Below are 18,992 nucleotides of genomic sequence, written 5' to 3' on the forward strand. Positions count from 1 at the left end.
TGGTTCAAGTAAATCTATCACACTCTTCTTGAGCAGGAACAGACAAATAAAAAGCAAGGAGGAAAGTTGGTTAGCAGAAGGATTAAAGCAGTATTAGCTTTATCTCACTGTGTGGGTTTAGCTGGCCTGAGCTCCTTCTGCTTTGTGCTTTGGAGCCAAAGAACCCCTACATAGTTCCAAGGGGAGTGCAGCCAACAGGTTTGCAACTCAGAAACTCAATTAAATGTAACTTTAATTTTAATAATAATAAAAATAATAAAGTAACTTTGAATTTAATTAAATTAGTTTACTTCCCAAACACTCAGGCATGTTTAGCAGCATCCTTACCTCCACGGTCCCGTGCTGCTAAATTCTGTCCTCTTTTCAGAGTAATGTCCAACTGGTACATTCCGGGATGCACAGGGGGAATATCTGCATTACTCGTTCCAACCAGCCTTGTTGTCTGGAGGAAAAAAAAAATTTTAAAAAAATCAATAACTAGCATTATTAAAACATTTAATCTAGGGTATACCTGTCCTCAGTAGCACCTGTGGGAGACCCCAAACATCAAGGAACCCGCTCCTGTCATCACTGTGACAATCCCTGAGCATCCTTCTATTAAAAAAAAAACCCCACAAAACAATCCACACACCTGGCTGACATTTGTTATTGTAGAAAGATGGTTGAAAAATAATATTTTGATAATGATATTAATCATGGCAACCTCTGCTTTTAATTAAATTCACATGAGCTCCTGGCCCATTAGAGCAGAATAAGAAGAAACAGAGTTGGTCCTTACAGCACTATCTGGACCAGTCATTACCAGCAGCCTCAAAACTTGAGTTTATTCAGCAGAGACAATCTGGGCATTGACTAAATATAAATGAGCTACAATTTATTATTTTTTTTTTTTTAACATTGTATTTTTTCCATGTTGTTATGGGAGGAACTAGGAGCTGGGGAAGGGGGTGTAAGTCATAAAGATATTAAAATACAGTTGTCGCTTTTCATCATGCCTGCTTATTTTGCCTGCATGCTAGGGTCAAGTTCTTAGACTAGTTATTTGTAAAAACTGTATAATAAAAAGATAAATAAAATTTTAAAAATAAATAAAAAAAAAATTTAAAAATGAAATAAATAAATAAATAAATAAATAAATAAGTAAATTAAGGAAGTCACTATGCAAGAAAGTGTCTGGACTGCACGGGCAGTAGACACCATTGCTGCCCCAAATGAAAAAAGGAGAGAAATTGTATTTTTTACTATGCATAAGCTGTTCAGAAACACTTTTTAACACATCTCTCTGAAAGTATCATCAGTGCATGTGTGGAACACCACATTTATACCCTGATGACCAAACATCAGTTACACACTGCCACGCTAGGAGATAAATCTTCTAAGATAAAAGTGCTATCAGCATCTGATTGTGTGATTATTGGTCCTCTGCAAGAAACAAACAAACCAACAAGCATGACCATAAAAACACCTTGGACAAGTGTTAAACCATCTCAGTGAGAAACTTTTGTTGCTTTCTCTTCCTATCACCTTTTCTTTTTCAGGTAATAAATAAATAGAATGAAGGAAGACACAAAAGGAAAGCACTTCAGCCTGTGTTTTATTCTGGTTATTCCAGTTACACTTCATTTTAACCTTTGCTGCAACACCAACATTTCAAAGAAAATGGTCAGGTGAGCCTTGATTTGCTGAGGGATTTTTAAATCTCTCAACATTTACCTTCCAAAGAAACTGCTGAAACATTCCTGAAACTACCAAAAGAAACACCCTTTTTTAAAGCCTCATGTACCACCTCTTATTTTCTCTTTCTCTTTCTCTTTCTCTTTCTCTTTCTTTCTCTTTCTCTTTCTTTCTCTTCCTTTTTCTTTTTCCTTTTTCTTTTTTTTTCTTTTTCTTTTTCTTTCTTCTTCTTTTTCTTTCTTTTTCTTTTTCTTTTTTTCCTTTTCTTCTTTTTCTTTTTCTCTTTCTTTTTCTTTTTCTTTTTTTCCTTTTCTTCTTTTTCTTTTTCTTTTTCTTTTTCTTTTTCTTTTTCTTTTTCTTTTTCTTTTTCTTTTTCTTTTTCCTTTTCCTTTTTTTTTCTTTTTCTTTTCCTTTTCCTTCTCCTTTTCTTTTATTTTTATTTTTTATTTATTTTTATTGACTTTTTTTTCCTTTGGTTGGTTGGTTGGTTGGTTGGTGGGGGAGTAGTAGTGAATTTCCACCCCACTCCTGAAATGCTCAGATGCTCCTGGCATCTCATCCAGCCAGAAATAAGGATAAAGCTGCATACTGGCCTGTTCCTTAGCCTCCTCCTAGGCACCAGCACTGATCAGGGTAAAACTTTGTGTTCTGAAGCAAACAATAACCATCAAAACCTCCCTTCCCATTTTCTTGCCCTTCACAGGAGCTTCCAGACACAGAGGAAAATCCACATTTGTCATCGGTGTCACACAAGTTCTACAACAGAATTCCTTGGTTTGAGCTGTGCCATGTTCCTCCCTTCTTTTCTATTTCTCACTTCCTTTTCAAGATTTTTCCTTCCTTTTTTTTTTTTTTTTTTTTTTTTTTCCTGGCTACAGAACTTCACTTTCACTTTTACATTAATCAATCAATTTTTCAGACATCTCCTTCTACCCTGAAGGAGGGTAGAAACTCTTAGGTGAGCAATTTAACAGGGTCACAGGACCCAAACAACTGTAAAAATGAAATTAAAAGCATATAGATATTTACTATTCCTAAATATTAGTCATACTGGTGTTCCTGCAACAGAACAGCATCAGCTGAAGCACAGAGTTAAAACTGGAGTTTTTGCTGTAATAAATGCAACAATCACCAAGTAATTTTTCAGTCACCTTTTTAAATTAACAACTCCAAGAGCTAGAATGGCAATTAGTGAAAATCAAAGAAACATTTCTGAGGGCCCTGCAGCCATGAAACAGGTTTGGAAATGTCAGGACAAGAAACTTGAGAGTTTTTTGGGGCAAACAATTGCCCTAAGCACGGGGCAGTTTCAAAACCACATTTGCTGAACTTCTACATGCCACTGTGACACTGCCAGGGAAAGGAAAAAAAAAACAAAATTAAAAAAAAAAAAGTAAAATAAAAATAAAATAAAATTTAAATATCAAGTAAAATAAAATAACAAATAAATAAATAGAATTAAGAGGGGGAAATAGCTAAATAAAACCATAACAGCTAGAAGTTATAGTGAACCACCAAGCTGCTTGGGTGATGACACCAAACCTGACCCAGAAGGGGCACACCTAAAATGCACCAAAGCTCCTGGAAATACTTCTGTTCAATCATTACCAAAAATATTGAGTTCAACCATGGTATTTATGCAAAAAGACACCTGTGGGAATGCAGTGCCTGAATAAATTGCTCTGGGCTGACTTTTAGTAGCACCCTGCCATCTTTTAGTTTGGGATGTTCTTTTTAGCTGGAATATACTGGAATTCTTCTAGGATTTTATATAAATATGAAATTTTTTAAGAATATGAATTTTTTTTTAGGAAAAAAAAAATATTTGGCATGAACACCAAAGCCTTGTAGGCACTGAATTGCAGTGGAGAGGGAAAAGAAGATTTATTGCCTTGAGGAGATGTGCAGAGGCTGGGACAGGGGTCTGGATGGCTGCACCTCTCCTCAGCTGCACTTTGCTGTTTAATGGATACCAAACCTCCCTGGGCTGGGCTCTTGCCAAAAAAAAAGTGAGAATCTGCAGCTGCAACTGACTTCTGACTCACGTGGCTCAGAGATGCTCAGACATGCCCAGAAAATGCATAATTTCCTCAGGATAAAGTGAGGAACACACAGCTCACACTGGTCACACTTTTGCTGGGCTCTCATAAGTGGGACTCCTCCTTCAACTGCCTGTTTTTTCCACCAAAAAAAGAAAAAAAAAGAAAAAGAAAAAAAGAAAAAGAAAAAAAAAAAAAAAAAAAATCTCATTACTACCAAAATTCTCAAATCTGAAACATGAACATTTTCAGCAGAAAGAAAATCCTTTTCCAGTTTGCTTCCAGTTTAGCGCAACTTTTATTTTTTATTAATAATAAGAAATAAATAATAATAATAATAATAATAATAATAATAATAATAATAATAATAATGTCTATTGTAATAATTAGTAATAATGATTGTTATAATAACAATATAAATGTCTATTGTAATAATTAGTAATAATAATTGTTGTTATTATTGTTATTCATTATTATGATTGTTTTTATTTGTTATTATTCATTATTATTATTATTTATTATGATTGTTATTACTTATTATGATTGTTAATTTTTATGATTGCTATTATTTATTATTATTATTAATTAATTAACTATCTGCACACTTCTGGAGCTGCTGGTCCAACAATGTGCATTGATTTGTTTGCTCTTTTTCAGGGAAGCTGCAGACCTGTACTCAGATACCTCTCATTCTGCAGACACAGAAGAGACAGAGGGGATGAGGAGGGACGTGCCCACTGTTGCATGAGGGGCCACACAAAAACCAGAACCTGGAGATTTTTGCAAGTGAAATTAAAAATATCAGTTTTCTGATGCCTGGTGACAAGTATACAGGAAGACTCCCTGATACCCAAGCTCCCATAAAGGCCAAACTATGGTCAAGAGGGTAATTCAAGCTTTTAGATATTTAGATTTGTTTTGTTGTTTTTTTTTTTTAAGAAAGAAACTAAGAAAAAAATAAACTAATCGAATTTTCCCCATTAAAAAAAATTCTAGAGCATCTGGGAGCTGTGCCTGCAGCCCTGTCATGAAGATGCTCACTGCTCAACCCCTTGTGATGCACTGACACGAACACTGAGGTTAGGCACTGCCCCAGCTCTGCTGTGCACCCCACGAGGGACACTTCACTGTGTGCTTGTTTCCCAGCATTAGCAGCTTTAACAAAGAGGTGAAAAAAATTATTTTTGGACCCCTGAGTGAATGCTGAGCAGCAGGAAACCCCTGCATGTGAGCAGGTACCTTCCAGTGTCTGCAGAGCTGTAATGAAGGAAAAAGATGCTCCAGGTTCTCTACATGCACTGCTCCCACCAAACAAAACCTTCCCTGCTCAGAACCCAACAGCCTGACTCTGCTCACCCAGCATCACCAGGATTAGGTAAATCTGCTGAAATTAGAGCAGGAAACTCATAGCTAGAGGATGAGAATTATTTGTGATGTGTTACAAACATCACTACAAGGTCCCAGCCTAAGTTAAGTTCTCCCAGGCTGAGCCCCTGGTAATATGGTCACTGAAAACCATAGATCACTGCTAGTACATCACCAGGAACACAGGCACTTCAGAGCTATCAATATTTCTAACAATTCATCAAACTGAGAAATCAATGGTTTTGCTGCTCTCCTGCAGTGCATTTGCCATGCAGGAGCATCACTCTGTGACAGCAGCTCAGAGGATGTAAGGAACTCCCTGTTGCAGGGAACAATTACTGCTTCAGAGGGGCAGATCCTAAAATTCTGTGTGGTTTGTTCAGTTAAAAAAGTGGAACTTAAAAAAGTGGCACTTAAAAAAATAAATAATAATAATACAGACTTGTAATTCTCTCCCCTTCCAAAAAGAAAAAAAATAGATAAATCTTTGGCAATGCAGCTATTAAAAAAACAATTAAAAAAAGCCAAACAAAAACAAACAAACAAAAAAAAAACCCCAAAAGATGACCCCCCAGTATTTCCCGATGCTGAAAAGCACATTTTGGAATGAAGTGTATGAAGTGTATTTAGTGTATGAACTAGATTGTAGTAAAATGTTTATGTGATTCATTTAAACACCAGGTCACAGTTCTGTTCATTAGCTGTTCTGCTTCAATATTCTGCCAGAATAAGATAAGATAAGCAAAAAGCACGTATTTTTTCCAGCATAAAGCAAAAGCATCAGCATCAACACTTCCTTTAGTAGATAAAGGAAAAGGGAAACATAACAGGAGCTGTAAAAATGAGTGACAAGGGGAGCTGGAGACCTGGCTGCAGGTACTGCCCTGGAGTCATTGCCAGGAAATGGGAAAATGAAATAAACCAGTATTCCTTTCACAGTCCTGTGTAATGGTTGAAATAAAATCAAAGTGTCCTGCAAGGAAGAATCAGCAGAACATCAACAGCCAAGGTTTCACAGCATGGCATGAAATATTACCAGCTTTCAAACAGAAAAAAAAAAAAAAAAATCCAAAATTTTTAAGTAATGTAACTGTGTGTTCAATATTGCATTGAGCAGAATCCTCCACTCCAGAGACTGCCAGGGTCACAGTGACTTCTCCAGATCAGCTCCATGCTTTAGAAACACCTGGTTTTTAAGAAATCTGGAAACTCTGAATATCCAAGCAGCTGTCAGCTGCTGCACCTGATGGGAACTGACTGTGCTTCAAAGCTTATGGCAATAAAGTCAAGAGAAAGCACTTTTTAATTTGGCTGAAAGTATTTACTTATCTGACTTGGGAGTTATGATCATTATGTCTGAAAAAAAACACTTTTTGTGGCAGTGCCCTGGCTGATGGCAAGTCAAGAAAAATTGAGGAACTGGGTAAAAAGAGCCACACAGCTCGTTTCATCTCATAAATTCCATTTTACCTGTTGCCTAAATAAAGATGTAGGTGTATAGTTGGAATCCACTCCAATAGCATTAGAAAAGAACCTTCTGGGATTTTAATAGCATTGGAAAACGTGCAGAAATTATTAGTAGCATGCATTATTCCATGCACTAATAACGTGCTTTCTGATTGGCCCTCTCTTTGCCTCGGATGGGACTATGTTAAACCTATGTTAAAAAAACCTATGTAAAAAAAAGCTACGTTAAAAAATACAATAGATGCTTCCCATATTCAAGATATGAGTGTTCATAACAAGTGTGAAAAGCCCCAAGTGGTGTTGTGAAGATTTTGAATTGGATAAAACACACTCCAAAAGTTGGATACTGTGCATGTGCTCTTTATCACATAATGGAACAGTTTGAGATGTCTTGACAACAGAGAACTACAAATACTTTATTTTTTTTCCAGAATAAAGGCATTTTTCAAGCTGGTGTTAATCACATGCACACAAGCACACATTTTTATCTGTGTCCTCACCATATTCTCTGAATATGACCTTATCTTGCCATGAAATAAACTGTGGCTAAATAAAAGTCCTGAGTGCATGAAAGATTAAACCTCTTTCTTGAGCTGTTTGGCTGTGGCTGAAAAAGGAATTTAGTCTGCTTATCAAATAAAACCCCTAACAACCAAATAGTAACACTATTTATTGTCTGCAGAATAATTGGAATATTTTCAATCACACCTGCAGCAGCTGTTGCTTTCTGATTTTCTCTGCCAGCAAGCAAAAGCAAATGCTGATTTTCAGCATTAATGTCAACAGCTTGATGAATTTCCTTCTGAAAATGTTAGTAACAAATAGATGCTGGAATAATAATGCGTGTAATAATAATAATACATAGTAATACATTGGAATAATAATAATGGAATAATAATACATATAACGAAATAATGAAAAATGATAAAAGTAGTAAAGATAATGAAATAATAATAAAATATGTAAGCATGTTAACATTTTGGAAGTTGTGGTATTCAGACTTCAGACCTTTTTTTCAGCTGAAGCACAAACCCTCTCTGGCAGCAAAGGAAACCACAAAATATCAGTTCTGACAAAACTACCAGAAGATATTGCACCTGGCTGTTCCTCCCATTTCTCTCCTGTTTTGGGGATGGAAAATGGAGTTTTCTGCCATTTACTCATTGAAATCTACTGTCAAAATTTGCTGCAATCACTAAGACTAAGACAGTAAAGCAAATATCCCCTTCTCCACCATGTTTAAGTATTTACTCTTGAAACCCCTCTGTGTTATTATCCTTCCTTGTTAAATAAAATAAAATAAAACAAAATAAAATAAAATAAAATAAAATAAAATAAAATAAAATAAAATAAAATAAAATAAAATATAATAAAAAAAATAATAAAAAAAAGCCTTTTCCTGGTCTCCTCTGTGAAAAGCAACCTCTGTAACCATGGCAAATCCTTCTGGGGTTATCACTGATTTCTTGCAGACACAACAGTTCACCCACATACAGCAAACCATCAGCTCAGGGATTTAGACTGTAAGCTCCTCAAGGACTGAAAAAAGTCATTGTTTTCATGCACAAGTAAGGGTGGAAAATCCAACTATTTATTCCTCTTTTAATCCCCAGAAGTGTGTTGCCCCAACCTCTTTGCAATGGGTTGTGTAACAGGGTTTTTTTTTTTTTGGAAGTGCAAATAGATTTTAACACTTGCTTTCCCCTGGCCTGGCTCTGCTTGGATAAATTCAAAATTTTGATTACACTGTTATGAGCAATTCTTTGGTAGAAGTTATATATTTAAAACACCTGCATTTGGTGTTTTGACTACTGAGCTATGAATTTGCAATGGTGGGTACAGAAATATCAGTATCAGCCCATTGTCTAAATTACCCAGTTTTTGCCCAGCACTCCCATACTGCTACTGCTTTTAGGTAAATGGGATTTTGTGATGAAACTCATCATCATTTGACACTTTGTTCATTTGACACTTTGGTTTTACCCTGAACAAAGTAATTTGCTAGCATTTCTCTTAGCACCTTCATTTTTTTTTTTCTTTCTTTTTTCCTTTTTTTCTTTCTTTTCTTCTTTTTTTCCTTTTATTCTTTCTTTTATCTTTCCTTTTTCCTTTTTTTCTTTCTCTTTTCCTTTTTTCCTTTTTCTTTTTTCTTTTTTCCTTTTTTCCTTTTTTCTTTTTTTTCTTTTTTCTTTTTTCTTTCCTTTTTCCTTTTTTCTTTCTCTTTTCCTTTTTTCCTTTTTCTTTTTTCCTTTTTTCCCTTTCTCTTTTTTCTTTTTTTTCTTTCCTTTTTCCTTTTCCTTTTTTTCTTTCTCTTTTCCTTTTTTCCCTTTTTTCTTTTTTCTTTTTTCTTTCTCTTTTCCTTTTTTCCCTTTTTTCTTTTTTCTTTTTTCTTTCTCTTTTCCTTTTTTCCCTTTTTTCTTTTTTCTTTTTCCTTTTTTCCTTTTTTCTTTTTTCCTTTTTTCCTTTTTTCTTTTTTCCTTTTTTCCTTTTTTCTTTTTTTCTTTTTCCTTTCTTTTTTCTCTTTTTCTTTCTTTTTTTCCTTTTTTCCCTCTTTTCTTTTTTTCTTTTTCCTTTCTTTTTTCCTTTTTTCTTTCTTTTTTCTTTTTCCTTTCTTTTTTCCTTTTTTCTTTCTTATTTCTTTTTCCTTTTTTCTGGTTTTTTCCTTTTTTTTTTTTTTTTTCCCCCCACAATGCTTTTCATCTAAACCAGGAAACAGCACATCCAGAGTAGGTCCTTCTCTAGCAGCTGATCCTAAGGAATCCCTGTGTCCTCACCAGCATCTGTACAGTATTATGGATTAAGACAAACATTTCCCTTACCAGTGCAGGTGCCTTTTCAGGAAGAGTTGGCTGCTGCAGACAGAGGGTTGTGTTTAATTCCCTTCTGAATAACATTATATTGACCAGGCACAAACTAAGCAGATCTGACAGAAAAATCAACACTCACCTGATCTGACAAACCTAATTAAAACTGCAGATCAGCACAATGGCCAGGGCATTTCTATTGTTTTCTCTTAAAAAAAATCCTTTGGGAGGCAGAACAAGGAAACATTCTGCTTTGTTTCAAATACAATGAAAATGCTTCCTACATTTTTTTTTTTTTTTGCAGAAAATTAACAACAACAAGCAATTTACTCAAGGCATGGCTGCAGCTTCCAGTGTAAGTGTAAGCATCATGTGTATTGGAGGGAAGCATTTTTTTAAATACAATATCTCAATTACTTTGCCTTTACAGCCTGTAAGATTCAGCTGCTTGTTTATGTAAGCCTGAAAGCTCTGTTAACAAAAAATTAATTTATCCCTGACTGCACACAGCTACCTGGGGTTCTGTCTGTTTCAGCATCAGAAAAAAACCTTCTTCCCACAATCCAGAAAAAAGTTTCTTTAGAGAAGCAAGATATAAACCCAAAAGAAGGGGTTTTCATGCATGCCCAGTACAAAACTTCTCCAGTTAAACCAGTAGTGTTGGAATGTACTAAAAGTGCATTTCCAGAAGCATCTTTCCCAGCTGCTGCGTTGAACACAACCAGATGGCTTCAAAGCAGCAGCATCAGTGGAATTACTTGCCAGGGTCTGGCAATGGGGAAAAGGTATTTGCAGGCAGCATTTATCATCAAAATCACTCTGCTTTTACCCAAAGAAACCACTCCCAAAAACTCGAAATCATTTCCTTTTAACCCACAATCAGGTCAGGTGCACAACCAAAACCAGAGCAAGATTCTCCACTGCCAACAGTTTCAAAGTCTCTAGAAAAGATCAAGAAAGTCTGACTGTCCTTGTTCCTCTAAAGGCATTTTCTTGCCTGATTTTCAGCAGTCTTTGCACCAGTTGGCCACAGACCAGGCCTCCTGCTGGCACCAGTTAAGCAGTCAAAAGAAAATCCAGTACAACTGGTGCAACAAATAATGGCAAAGAAGACTCTGCTGGGAAAAAACAACTTATGATGAGGTCAGTGAAGTGCTAAGAATGCAATTTTTAGTCTTTTATTAGGATAGCCTATAGGCACAGAAGAGATGGGGGTTAGTTTCAATATATGCATCTTTTTTTCCCTAAAAAATCCCCAGAGCACTGCAGCTTTTAAACTGTTCACACAAGCTCCTGAACTCCACAGGCATCAACTCCATAGCCCCTGACAGAGGAGTGAGAAGCAAAGGGATGATCACACACATTTTCTGCCAACTTACCTCTGTATTTGACCATCCTGGAGGATGAGAACCTCACCTTGCCTGCAAGATGCCAGTGTAGGTGTAAAACAAGGCTCCCAGTTTTGAACATAACAAAAATGAGGTCTTTTGTATTAAAAAGATGTGCAATATGATGATTTTGCTTCTGAAAGGAGACATCACTGAAGTCATCCAGTTTTCTCCCTACCTACAGCAACGCCTGGAACTGTTGCTTGATAATTCAAAATACTCTCCAAGTCAAGATACTTGTCCTGACTGACCAAAAAAACCTTTAAGTATAGCAAAAAAAAAAAAATGAGTAGATGATTTCCAGAGACAGGAGCTCAAATGGTAAAGAATATCATAGCTCATTTTCAAGGCAGTGATGTCCAGCAATGCAGAACTTCACCCTGGGAGTGACAATGGGTGCTGTGGTCCCAGGACACAAGATCACAGCTTTTCACTAAAGTTTTCACAATTGAAGACATGGATTTACTGCTCAGTCCTTCCAAGAACTTCACAGGGGCCCCAGTGAAGACAGACAGTCAGTGTTGTCATCCTGTGGCCCTGGAGGTGGCAGAAACCACAATTTCCATGCTGGATACCATGGTGGAGAGATGAGAAAAAGCTCAGGAGTATTCCTGTAGGTCTCCTGATCCCAGGGCAGAAATCAGCTGTTGGCATTGGTGCTTTTGGGCCAGAGAACAAGAGGAGGTCCAGTTCTCTCATGGCCAAACTCACCACTGCCTGGTCCCAGTGCAGAAAATGTGAGTTTCACAGAGCTGAAAAACTGCTCACATTTCAGCTCCACCACTGGCTGGTCTAAGATGAAAAGCCTGAGAGAGTAATCTGCTCAGAAGTGCTCAGAAAGGTCCTGAAATGCTGTGAAAATAGGGACTGGACACACCAATCCACTCAAACCCTCATCTGTAACTCAGATTATTTTATGAAATATCAAAGGGAGATAAATGCCTTTGCAAAACCAACAGAGAAACCCCACCACCACAGTTGTACTCATTTATTTCCTAAGTGGAAATGAAGCTTTATGACCAGAGGTACCCATCCCAGGGGACAAGACAAACCACCATCATCTGGGACCAGTATCACCCAGCACCACCTGAGCTGGGAAAGTGAGTATTACATTCAGGATGTTTCCAGGAGCAAAATAAAAATGGAAGAAGATGCTTTCCAAGAGCAGCACACCTTGTCTGCTGACCAGTGAAGCTGCAGAGCACCTTCCCCCAAAAGTTTCACTATTTGATTCTCCTGGTAATTTCCAGTTTCTTGTTCTAAAACCCATGTGAGATGCTCATTAGTCTGCACACTGCAACGTGCAGGTTTCTGGCAGGAAAACAATGCCCAATCTTTGACATTTGTTGGAAGCCTCCCAGCCTGAGGCTGATGTCAGGACTCTCTTAGTCCTCCAACAGTACTTGAGAGAAACACAATCTAAAGTTATTTAATTTACTGAAAAGTTTTGGCAGCCCACAGTTTTAGAGCAGTTTCTCAGTGGGTGTAAGAGGCAAATTAGACATCATGGGCTGTTAACCACAGCTTTGTCATTTGGAGACAGATGAGGAAAACTGAATGATTAGCTGGTTTAGCCCTTCAGTTCTTTATGGGGGCAGCTCATAGCTTAAGAACTGACTCTTCAGAAAGATAAACTCATCAAGAAGCACAGCTCCAATTAATTAATAATTTAGCCTAATGAACTAATAATTTAGTTCATTAATAATTTGGTAAATACACTCTGTTCTTACCATGATGCCCAAGGAGTCCCAAAACCCTGTAAATGCTGGAAGCATTCCTAAATTTCACCAGTAATAATTAAGCATATATTAATTAACATAATACTGATCAACTCTCAGTTTAAGAAACTCTGCCTATAGTGGGGAGAAAAAGATGAGCTGATTGCTATTGTTCAGGAGGCAAATCCTCACCTTTTCTCATGAATTTATATGATGGAAAAAATGTTGGTCCCTAAAGGGGACTAATAGTGACATTATCAAAAGTGACATTATCAAAAAAAATCATCATGCAAAAGCCTCAAAAGATTTATTTGTTTTACCACCTTTGAGTAAAATAAGTGTACCACCATAGTAGTGAGGACACTTCTGGAAGAAAAATAACTTGAGAGCACACAAAGCCAGCTTCATTACAACTGGAGAAGCTGGATGTGGATGGACAATACCAGAAAAGCAAGCTGGAAATTCATGTACAGTCAGCACCATTGGAATAAACATTCCCATCAACCCAAGTCTTAATGAAAAAAAAAGCCAGAACTTAATTCCACCAGGCCGGTTCTGCTGAAATGGATTCAAACAAGTGGGAAGCCCCTCACAAGGCATCCTGGCTACTCAGCTCAGGAAAACTGTAATCAGCACTGGTTAGAGTTCCCATCCCTACATTTTGTCAAGCACATAAATATCCATCCTCCCTGGAAGGAGATATGAACACCACAGGTGCTGGAACACCTTACAGCTGTTCTAGCACCATCCCTAGCACCAGCCACCACCAGCAGCACCAGGGGAGCCTGGGACAATACCTGGTGAAAATGAGAATATACCAAGAGACAAAACCAGGAGAAAATGAAATGACAGAAAATGCTTCTCCACACCTCAAATGCTTCCCAGGAGAGTGATGAAAGTGTTGACCTGGCCTCTGCTGGAGCCTCTCATCCCAGGAAGAAGACCTGCTATCCCACCAGAGGTGACTGACATCACAGAGCCACAGAACCATAAAACCATAGAACCATAGAAAGTGAGGGGTGGGAAGGGATCTCTGGAGATGATGGATTCCAACCCCCCCTGGCAGATCAGGATCCCCCAGGGCAGTCCCACAGAACACATCCAGGAGGGTTTTGAGAAGGAGGAGACTCCACAACCTCCCTGGGCAGCCTGGGCCAGGGCTCCCTCAGCCTCACAGTGTAAAGCTTTTTCTGACGTTTCTGCAGAACCTCCTGTGCTCCAGCTTGCACTCACTGCCTCTTCTCCTGTCACTCCACATCCTGGCTCCATCCTCCTGGCTCTCTCCCTTGATGTATTTATCACCATTGCTGAGCTCCCCCCTCAGTCTCCTCCTCTGCAAGCTGCAGACCCCCAGCTCCTCAGCCTTTCCTCTCCAGGAGATGTTCCACTCCATCCTCTTGCTCACTCTGCTCTGGATTCTCTCCAACAATTAATTCCCTGTCCTTCTGGAACTGAGGGCCCAGAACTGGCCACAATATTCCAGCTGTGGCCTCCCCAGGGCAGAGCAGAGCAGAGGGGGAGCGGAACCTCTCTGGACCTCCTGACCACCCCCTCCTGATGCCCCCCAGGTGCCATGGGGCTTCTTGGCCACCAGGACACATTGTTGGCTCGTGGGCATCCTTCCATCCACCAGCACCCCCAGGGCCCTTTCCCCTCTCTGCTCTCCCACAGCTCAGTGCCCAGCCTGTCCCTGTTGATGCAAATTGAATGTACAGCACGGGCCCTGATGGATGCACCCAGAGTGCTGAGAGAGGTGGTGATGGCATCACTCTGCCACTCTCCAGCATTTTCCTTCTCAGCTTTGAGAGTCTGTGCCTGAAGCACCAGTGCTGCTGGCAGTGTTTATTTCTCAGTTCTTGTCCATTTGAAGTCAGACCCACTACATTAGATCATGTGAAGTTTCTGCATGGTTTTCTTGTAGTTCATTAGCAGCTGAGTTCATGAACAGCTGAGTTGTTCAGCTCAGTCCCCAGCCTGCCCTGGTACCTGGGGTTGTTCTTTCCCAGATCTCAGACTCTCCCTCCACTTGTTGCCCTTCTTGTAGTTCATGAAATTTCTCCCTGCCCAACTCTCCAGCCTGTCCAGGTCCCTCTGGATGGCAGCTCAGCCTCCTGGGGTGTCAGACACTGCTCCCAGCTTTGTGTCAGCAGCAAACTCATCACTCTGCTCCCTCACCCTGCTCATCAGTACCTCCAGTGAATAGGACTGGTCCCAGTACTGACCCTTGGGGAACTGCACTGGAAACAGACTTCCAACTGGACTCCATCCCCTTGACTGCCCCTCTCTGGCTCTGTCCTTCATCCAGCTCCCATCCACCTCACTGCCTGACCATCATCCCATCAGATCAAGAGCAAATGGACCTCTTGTATCTCCACCACCTGGCTTCACAGTGAAACCCATGACAGGGGATGGATATACTGCCAGTTCCACAAGACAGAGCAGAAAATGAAGAAATTAGCAAATAAGTGATGGTTAACTACCAATTTTTAAGGACAAGTGAGATCAGGGACTTGGAGAAATGAAATGCTCTGGCTCCAGATGCAGCTGGAGAAGGAACCAGCAGTGACTCCATCTCCTAATGTTGGATGTGGTAGCTCCAGGTGTGCCTCATTCATTGCTGCTGACCAGGGGATCTCTTCTTGGGCACGTGCCCCAGCACAAAAGAGGAAGGAGAAAATTTTATTTTCATAGAATCATAGAATCATAGAATTAGCTGGGTTGGAAGGGACCTCAGAGATCATCAAGTCCAACCCTTGACCCACCGGTGCGGTTGCTAGACCATGGCACTGAGTGCCACATCCAGTCTCTTTTTAAATGTCTCTAGGGATGGAGAATCCACCACCTCACCGGTCAGTCCATTCCATTGCCTGATCACCCTCTCCGTAAAAAAATTCTTTCTGATATCCAGCCTAAATCTCCCCTGGCACAACTTAAGACTGTGTCCTCTTGTCTTGTTGAAAGTTGTCTGGGAAAAGAGCCCAACCCCCCCCTGGCTCCAACCTCCTTTCAGGGAGTTGGAGAGAGTGATGAGGTCTCCCCTGAGCCTCCTCTTCTCCAGCCTCAACACCCCCAGCTCCCTCAGCCCTTCCTCACAGGACTTGTGCTGGATCCCTTCACAGCCTCCTTGCTCTTCTCTGGACCTGCTCCAGCACCTCAATCTCCTTCCTGAGCTGAGGGGCCCAGAACTGGACACAGGACTCAAGCTGTGGCCTCCCCAGGGCTGAGCACAGGGGCAGAATCCCTTCCCTGGACCTGCTGGCCACGCTGTTCCTCAGCCAGCCCAGGATGCCATTGGCCTTCTTGGCCACCTGGGCACACTGCTGGCTCCTCTTCAGCTTCCTGGCAATCCAGACTCCCAGCTCCCTTTCTGCCTGGCTGCTCTCCAAAGCAGCCTCCACAAGAAGACAGCTTGCTAGAAATCCCATGGGTATTCCCAGATAATTAGGGCTCTCTGAAACCTCAGTGGGCTCCCAGAGGAGATGCTCCCATTGCACCACCGGTGATGCACTGCACTTCACTTACCCACATGTGCATCTCAGTGGTTTCTCCACCTGGGACAATCCCTTCAAGGAGGATTGCTGAAGAGGATGGGAATTACTTTGAATCTCAGGGCATTCTGATTGAATCTGCTGGAATTTGTTTCAACATCCTTCTCCCTAATCTCATTCCCTACCCTGTCCCCTTCATCCAATTTTAGAGGCAAAAATTGCCTGTAAGGAAAGCCTGCAGATACAAGGGATAAAAGTCTACTCCTAGTCCTGCAGATAAGAAAATTAGAAAGTAAAATACCAGTCTTCATTAATGATTAACTAACAAATAGCATGCAAAGTATTTCCAGGGTAAATTTCATTATCATTGTTAATTATTATTGTACTCATTTTACTTGTGAAAAAAGTTAGCTTAAGCCATAGGAATGGGGAGCTGATTACTTGGCCTCAGCCTGTAGTTAGCAGAATTTCCCACAAATTTTCACAAAACTCTAACTGAAAATTAATTTTAAAAATAAAATAAATGTATAAAATAAATGTATAAAGGGCCTTGATGTATTCGAGATGTAACACTTTAAAATCTATCCTCAGTGTAAAATAAAACCCTAGACAAAGTTGACTAAAGGGGTTTTTTGATGGCCCATTCCCCTTTTCCAGCAGCTCACTGTTCAGTTTCAGGAGGTCACACAACATTTCTTCTCCTTCTGCTCATCACTGGTGAGGACACATCTGTAGTACCAAGGTGTGAGAGAGATGCAGGGAGACTGCAGCAAGCCCATCATGTCCCAAAGATAAAAAAGGGCCAGGAGCATCTCTTGAATGAGGAGAGGCTGAGAGGCACAGGACCGCTTCTTCTGGAGAGGACATTTTCATATCCCAGAGGGACATGCCAGGAGAGACACACTGGATATTTCACTGTAAACACCAGGAAAAGATAAGTGGTCCAACACTGGAGCAGAGTTTCCCAAGGAAAATCCCTGAGGATACTCAAAACCTGTTCCTGGGCAACCTTACTCTGAGCAAGAAGTTAAACTGTGCTGTCTCAAGGTCCCTGCAAGCCCTGGCTGTCCTGTGACTCCCTATTGCTTTGAAATATCATAATAAAAACAGTATTTGCTGGCTCCAGCCACCTTTCCTCTTCTGGGTGGAAGGGTGTGGAAGTGACATCCAGAACCACCATGCCCTCCATCCTTTAAGAGCAGAGTATTTGCAGGATACTGACCCTACCTGTACCTTCCATTAATGCTGCTCAGGCATGGTGTAACTCCCCCTGCACATCCCAAGCTTTTTCTGCAAAGAAATATATTATTTTCAAAAAGGTACAGCAAGACACCTTGTGCATGACTTGCTGCAGTGACCTACACTCTCAAAAAAAAAAGAGCATAATATTTTTCAAAATTGAAAATTAAAAAAAAAAAAACATTAAAAAAAATGCTTCCTTAAGCAGAATAAATAAAAGTCACACAAAATGAAGTAGATCTGGCTTTCATCTGAGCAGAATTATTCACTTCTCAGGAGAGGAAAAAACCCAACAATGAGCACTTGTGTGCCATTGTGGTTTTAAGAAGATTATTGGGAGTTACACAGGCTGTCTGAATAAATTTTTGCAAGTTCTGCACGTGATGCATGCAAAACTAAATGGGAAAACAAGTGCAGTCTGCAAGGGGATGAAACCCCCTACAAACACAAAAAAACACACACTTTTTTTCTCTCTCTCAAAAAAAACAACCAAAACCTGAATTCATAAGCTATCAAATAGTGAAGGATTAAAATCATGCCTGTGTTTTCCTTTTCTGTTTTTTTTCCAAAGACGAAGGCTCAGGCAGGTGCAGAACTAATTTCTGACAGCTAGCATTTCTACCATCTCCACAGAAACTTGCATTCTGACAAATAAAAATCCTCTCACTTGCCTGAAGAGTGCAGAATTACACCACGAGTTATGTCAAACATGGCACATGAAGGACAACTCCACTGGGAACTGGAGACAGGTGTCACATCTACATCAAAGATGATCTGTGAACAATTGGACCTCTCAATTTCCAAACAAGATAAATACCTAAAGCCAACATATATGCCATATGCATCATTCCCTTGGAAAAAAAAAAAAATCTTTAGTCATTGCATTCAAAAATACTCTGTCTACATCTCCACAGCAGAAAACCATACTAAAATGTTCCTAATTTAATTTTCCACTTTATTAAGCATGGCAAATTATATCCATAATTATGCAAACACTTCATGTAACCTAGGTTTCATATTTAAAGTATATCATAAATTTTAGATTTGGGGAAATGCAGTTATCAGAACATGGCACTGGGATGATTTTGAATTTATTTTAAGGCAATCTTGACACTAAGAGTCAAAGAACTTGCAAAAGGAGCTTCTTCCCTAGTGCTTGTCCTACTCTCAGGTCAAAAGACCAACACTGTGTGGGCAACACCTGTTAAGTACAAATGGCAAAAACATTTTAAAAATAAGACTCCAGTTCACAGTCACATCTGGATTTACATGCTGCCCAGATATTGAGGTGTGTTCATCTCCCATTAAGGAATGACAGAGTGTTACAGCCACAAAATCCACAAAAACACACAAACTGCTCAGCAGAGGACAGGTACCTGAGAGCAATCTACAAGGAATGATGGTCTTCAGGCTACCAAACCTCTGAGGAATTAAACAACAGGTCCTTCTGGAGAATTCAGCAAAAGAAGGGACAACAGTGAGATTTCAGAAAATCTTCATTTTTCTGAACTGCTTCAGACATCAGCCTGCCTGCGAGTGAACGTGGCTCTTCTCCATCTGCTTTTATACACTCTAAAGAGAAGAAACATTCCCCTCGTTCTGTGTTACCCACCCAGGGCATATAGTTCCCATCAAAACCAGAAAATTTTCATGATTTTCAGCCCGGAGCTTTAAATTGCCGGCATCGAGAATCACTCCGTAACCGTGGGGAAAACCAAAACAAAAGAACCAAAGCCACAAAAAAAAACCCCAAATTCCTACCTTGCCAGATCCAGAGTGAGATGTTCCAGCTGCTCTCACCCACCCAAAA

At 39.8% G+C, this 18,992-nt stretch overlaps 1 protein-coding gene across 1 annotated transcript in view; it reads right to left on the reverse strand.

Annotated features, from left to right (window-relative positions):
* MCTP1 (multiple C2 and transmembrane domain containing 1) overlaps nt 1-18,992 on the reverse strand; it is a 288,956-nt gene that overhangs the window by 171,180 nt on the left and 98,784 nt on the right. Inside the window, 1 exon segment of the mRNA XM_071729851.1 lies at nt 328-442. Within this exon segment, the coding sequence (XP_071585952.1) occupies nt 328-442 (115 nt within the window).

Source organism: Heliangelus exortis, chromosome Z (genome assembly GCF_036169615.1).
Source record: "Heliangelus exortis chromosome Z, bHelExo1.hap1, whole genome shotgun sequence".
Taxonomy (NCBI): domain Eukaryota; kingdom Metazoa; phylum Chordata; class Aves; order Apodiformes; family Trochilidae; genus Heliangelus; species Heliangelus exortis.